The 6,070-nt window shown below is 35.4% G+C and overlaps 1 protein-coding gene across 1 annotated transcript; it reads right to left on the minus strand.

Annotated features, from left to right (window-relative positions):
- Positions 1 to 202: 202 nt before the first annotated feature.
- LOC121295975 (ribonuclease P protein subunit p29-like) lies at positions 203 to 5,266 on the minus strand. The gene is made up of 7 exons (XM_041221082.1): positions 5,151 to 5,266; positions 4,838 to 4,890; positions 4,061 to 4,284; positions 3,337 to 3,414; positions 3,028 to 3,089; positions 2,784 to 2,885; positions 203 to 2,689 (listed from the first exon to the last, which is right to left on the minus strand). The coding sequence occupies exons 1-7, from the start codon at positions 5,155 to 5,157 to the stop codon at positions 2,553 to 2,555; spliced, it is 663 nt and encodes a 220-aa protein (XP_041077016.1). The 5' UTR covers positions 5,158 to 5,266; the 3' UTR covers positions 203 to 2,552.
- Positions 5,267 to 6,070: the final 804 nt, after the last annotated feature.

Below are 6,070 nucleotides of genomic sequence, written 5' to 3' on the forward strand. Positions count from 1 at the left end.
CTTTTTTTAACCCACATTTCATCAGGGTTAATGCACAAGCACATCTGCAGAGTGAACCCCACATAAAGGTTTTCTTACATACCCCATATCTACAGCACTTGAAAATCTGTTTTTTAATTAATTAATTTATTTTTACCAATGCACTTAAAAAAAAAAAAAAAAAAAAAAAAAAAAAAAAAAAAAAAAAACACTTTACTTATACCATGGTTTATTAACTTTATTAAGGGTTTGTCATGATGTAAGGAAAATTAGCTAATAAAAGCTATTAAAGAAATGAACAGCATCACAAAAGTAGACCTCTGCACAGATCACATGATGAAATAGAGCAGCAGTGACAAGTTTAACTAAAGAAATGAATTAGTTCTTTATAAAAGAAAAATCCAATTATTTTAAAACATTGATTTGTGAGCAGTTTCTATTTACAATAAATGATTGTCAGGGAAATTATTATGGTGATGAAATTTGAGCAATATCCTATACATATTTTTCCCATAGTCACACTTATTTGGGGTAAGTGTTTCACATGCAATTAACAGAAAGAATGACCAAACAGGAAGAAGTTTTTTTTTGTTCTTTTTGTTACAACATTGTTCAGCAGTTTATTAACATTAGCAGCATTAATAAGTTTATGGTTTCTAATAAACATGTATAGGACTCTGCACCTTATCCGGTTTTATTGGTGTTACTGTATATACTGTGCACAATGCAGTGTACAGCCTTTTAATTTACAAAATGTTTGACTAACCTGCAAAAGTAACACTAGACAAGCCCTAGCTGCCACTAGCTGTTGTTTGAAACAGGTTCAACATGAATTTCCTGTGCACTGAGAGTTTTCAGAAACAACTGGTTTATTATCTCGTCTGAAGAATGTTTGTATTTTATACTGGCAGAACTATGAGGAAAAGAAAAACGGCCTTGTGTAATGAAGTTATTTTTTTTTGGATCGACTTCCTTGTTTACGGTTTTGCTTTTTTTTTAACCTGGCTTGATATCTTTTCACCCAATGACCGACTTTGGTAATCATAAATCCTGCATATTATTCAACCGCACTGGAGCCTTTCTAAAAGTGGTCTGGGGGTGAGGGTGTATCTGGGGCAAAAGAGGAGGGGAGAGTAGCCCTTTACTTCTAACAAGCATGTCACACAGTAAAAGTATGCAGGGTACAAGTGTCTTTTCCCCCTGCACTATTCTGGTTTTCAAACCTACAACCTTTTAAGGTACAAGGGAAATATGTGCCACATAAATAAAAATGGTGCTAACTTTCTTATTTTTGCAACGAGGTGTACGAAACTGTTTAAATTCACTGAAATGTTGGATCTTGTCTTCAGTTTCCTCGTGATATTTGAGTCACTCTGAAATGGATTTTAAGAAGAAACCATTTGAACAACAAGTGTTCAATTCCTTGTGTACCTTAAGGGGTTTAATCAGCAACAAGAAAGCTAGGGAGATTCCAAAAGCACTATAGGAACCGATTTATGCACAGGGAGGGAAGGGGATTTTGCAATCTGGATTTGGAGAATTACACTTCAAAAAATTCAAGGCATTTCACAATAGCCATCACAGGAAATCTCTTGAACAAAGCTTTTATAAAATGTCTTAAATGTTTTTGATATTTAAAAATTTAAATCACCGACCATCAGATCAACGGTGAGAATTCTGTATTCAGTGTACATAAACATCAAGCTGCTTAGTACTGTTCTAAACATTTCATTCAGAATGTCCTGCTTTATGTAGATCTTCAATTGATTTCCATGTTTTGTTTAGTTTTTTTAGAAAGGTTATATCTAATCTTGTTGCACTGTAAACCATTAAGACTGAACATTGTACGTGAAAGCTAAAGTATTTGTCTCCTTAGTTTAATATAATTTTACTTGTCTAAGGCTCTGTGCTCTTACATGAATGCAGAACATCTTTTGAGAGAAAAGTGTATTCAAAGGCCACCTAGTGGATTTAGACAACATTGCACTTTGACAGCAAGAAAGGTGGTTTCATTGGTATTATTTTTTTGTGTAAATCATACTTTTACAGTAGCTCACTTTGTAAATCGGCATCAGCAAGTTTGACAAAGAACACAGCTCTACAGTACTTACATTATACTCCAATATTTTTTTTCTTTCACTTGCATGTCACTCAAAAAACAAAGTTTGCACTGGATTAGTGACTGTGATGAAAGAACTTCACTTAATCATTATACTTGTACTTTTGTTGTTGCCACTACCTAGAACTGTGACAGAATATTTTACAACACACACCATTTCATTCCAGTTTTCCTCATGCCTTATGGTTACAGAGTTAACTTAAATGGTGCATACACTGCAACGCTTGGTTGCCACTTACAAAAAAAGAGTACTAATTACTGGATGTAATCCGATTAGCATTTAATGGTGGAAATTAAAAGTACAAAGTGAAATGAACGGCTTGGAATAAGACGTTTCTCCAGAGACATGCCAATCAATATCTTTTTCCAGGTAGCCAAGTTCCTTTTATACCCCATCTGGCAGTGGAACTAGTGACACATGCCGAGAGTCTGCTTCTGCTTCGCTGGCACCTGATTAAAGGTCTATAGTTCCTTTTACTTTAAATTTCTTAGCTGAACGCTCGCTTGATCTTAGCTGGAACTTGCTGCCGTAGATATGGGAAACAAATCCATCAATTTCCACACCAAACACGCTGTTGCACTTTGGAATGACTGTTGAGAAAGAAAGAGAATTTGCCTGTTTGTGGCAATCGCATAATACACCATTATTACAAAAGCAGCATCCTTTTTCCTTGGCAATATGTACCTTTTAATTTGTCATCTTTGGTAATAATTTTGAACATATGCTTCAGTTCTTGCAGAATGATACCTGTAGTGCCCACATAGGAAGGACATTTTGACTTTACCACTGTGAAAAATAAGACAAACATTAAATATATACAAAGTGTCTACACAGTTCAGTTTTTACAGCTTGGGTAAATAAATGTTCTGTATTGTTCCTGTGAAATACAAAATGTAGTAAGCTAATTGTCACAAGAAGTACATTTTACCTGTTACAACAGCACCGTGGAAATCTGCCTTTAGTAACTTTGTTTGGACAATCATGGGCTCACTAAACAAAAGAAAATAATGACACAGCCATAAATACTTAATAAATTCACATACAGAATGTCTGTTCAAAAGGACAAACAGACAGATATTACAGGACAAATAACTATGAAGTTTCTTGAAATTCAAACAATTCCAGACATTTCACACTGCCTGTATTAGAAGATAAATAACACACCAATGTTAGTTAATCAACAGTTATATGAAACAACCATTCTGATTTCTAGTTCACATATGTACAAATGGCTTACACTTGTGGTCCTAGTCCATTACAGAGCTCACGTATGTACTGCTTCCATAACTCGTGCAAGGGTAAGAACAGCTCGTATCTGTAATGAAAAAAATAACAAAACAAATACTATATCTGAAAATATTCTGATCTTATGATAAAAAAAAATAAAAAAATAATTAAATAGTAAACCGCTCCATCTAAATGCAAACTTTTCAACTTTTAGCGAGTTGCTTTACACTTCTTACTTCAAAATCTTTAATTTTTACAACCTACTCTCTGGACTGGGATTATTAACAGTTGTGTGATTCAGTGTCAGACAGAAATGTTTTAATTCAGTTTCTGGTGGTTCCAGTCTAGCACTTTCTAGATCCACCTTTGCAACCATTACTGAAATATAACTGGCATGAAAACTAATGTGGGCTTCTACTAACACAACACAGTGGACTAGTCTCACTTGCATATGCTTCTTTGGATGAGTGTGGCATATCAATGTATATTATATAAGAAAATCCAGAAAACGACGAGAATCCATATGGACCATCAATACTCGTCTGGATACTAGTAGCTTACTTATCCCAAAACATTGTCAAAGGGATCATTTATGTTGGATTATAAATTATCCCATTTATCAGCTAACTAGTATAGAAAGAAATGCATATATTCATTTTGGGTCACACTAGCTTCTGGCGATCAAACGTTCACACAATATAATGGCGCAAAAAGGCAGCAGATTGGGTACTGACTTCTGTTGTTCTGGTTTAAGCTCAAATATTTTCATTTCTCTTCTCTCTTTGGCACTCAGGCTCTTGGTTTTACTCCTCTTGTTTTTCTTTGTCTTCTTGAATGCATGCTCCAGAACCACAGCCTTCCGGTGCAAATGCTTCTGGATGTCCTTGTCTTCCAGCCGTGGCATCGTGCGCTTCAGAAAGGAATTTACAAAGGCCTCTGCCTGCTTGGGCCCTTGAGGCTGCAGTGCCAGACACCCACAACATTAAAAGACAAAAAACAAAAAAAAGTAATACATATTTTGCTTTGCACTTCCCGGTTGCCATAAAGCATGCCATATATATGGCATATATGGCATATACCCCCCCCCCCCCCCCCCCCCCCCCAAAAAAAAAAAATAATAATAAATTAACTTGTGGACAGCTAATAATAGTTTTGAAATGTCATGTTACATATATTCATAGAGAAGTTCTTTTTTTTTTTTTATATTTATTTTGGGATTATGATTTTGTTTTATTATTATTAATATTTCTAGGAAACTCCTTCACTTAAGCTATACGCCACAGAGAAATACAACAAACGCCATTACTGGCTGGTGAAAAGTACAGTATTTATATTGTCTTAACAGTAAACGGTGTAGTACACTTTCTACTGAATGGTGCATTATGTTATACGAAGGACAAGTATTCAGATAAGCGTCGTTATCGAGTGACCTCAGCTCAATCATTTAGTTAGCACCACAACAGAGCAGGGCAGCAAAACACAGTCACTTCCAATAATGGCAAAGGAATTACCTGAACATCCAGCATCTTGGCATGATTAGGCGGTATATTTAAGCACACATCACCTATGGATAATTAGACAGAGACATTAATTAACAGTCACAAACATGAAATTAAAAACGATTCACACATGGGCAGTTTCTACGGATGGGTCATAAAAATAAAAATTCATTCAAATGCACAACTTTCACGTGCCACAGTCCTAGTAAATGCATGTTGTTTACTAGTATGACTAAAACATTCTGTAAATCAAAAGCAACGCCGTCCAGTTTATACACAGCTCATTTTGTATACTGTACACAAAAAAAAAAAATCGCAAACTTACGCTGCATTGTGTTTCGACTTTCTTTCTTTTCAGGTTTTAAAAATAAATGAATGGCCTGCTCTCGAAGTTTGTGTTTTGCTTCCCCAGCGCGTAATGACGCACAGACGTGAGCAGTAGAGCACAGATATTTTTTTTACTTGAGATCAAGACTGAAAGAACAGAAGATCGGAAGATGGATTGGGACGACGCAGCTGGCTGCAATCACTGCGCATGAAAGAAGTGGGTTTCCAACTTTTTTTTTAAAACTGTACCCCTTCTGTCTGGAGGTTTCAGCTCAAGCACCCCTTACAATTTTCGCTCAATGTAATTTTAACACAAGAATCTGGGACTACAGCAGTCAGTCCGGTATGGAATGCAGCATTTGCTATGATAGTTTAGGATATTTTAACAAAACATGAGCTCCGAATTCAGTGTGTTATTTGCAAATTGTAGGCAATATAATATAGTCAACAGTGTTAATAACTGCTAAGATAGCAAATACTGGGATTATTATTATGATTATTATGATTATTATGATTATTATTATTATTATTATTATTATCTATCTCCATCTATACATCAGTCAAATAAATCGAACCTAACGAATAAGTAACATTAATTAGAGGAATGAGTGTTGCATTTTTGTATGGTTGTTTTAATCTCTCGCTATTGAACTGATCACCATGACGACTCTAATGCTCTGCACTGGTATTCACGAACCTAAATCTGTTTTCAGACTGACACTGATAAACTTGATTTTATAGAAATATTTCAAAGTGTATGGTACTAATGTGTAATTATGAGGACCCTCTGTATGTGGGTGAACTGGGTTATTAATATTGTTTTTACAGCGGCTCACGTCCAGCCAGTGCCTCTGAGATGCCAAACCTACAGTGGCCCGTTTGATTGAAACATGCCATTTAATGGCCGTGTTCTATGCA

Source organism: Polyodon spathula, chromosome 21 (assembly GCF_017654505.1).
Source record: "Polyodon spathula isolate WHYD16114869_AA chromosome 21, ASM1765450v1, whole genome shotgun sequence".
NCBI classification, from domain to species: Eukaryota; Metazoa; Chordata; class Actinopteri; order Acipenseriformes; family Polyodontidae; genus Polyodon; species Polyodon spathula.

Excerpts from the sequence above, each read along its gene's own strand:
- LOC121295975 (XM_041221082.1), bottom strand. Across the intron at positions 3,090-3,336 it reads AATGGACTAGGACCACAAGT|TGAGCCCATGATTGTCCAAA; the intron begins GTAAGCCATTTG and ends TCTTTTGTTTAG. Across the intron at positions 2,886-3,027 it reads CCACGGTGCTGTTGTAACAG|TGGTAAAGTCAAAATGTCCT; the intron begins GTAAAATGTACT and ends TATTTTTCACAG.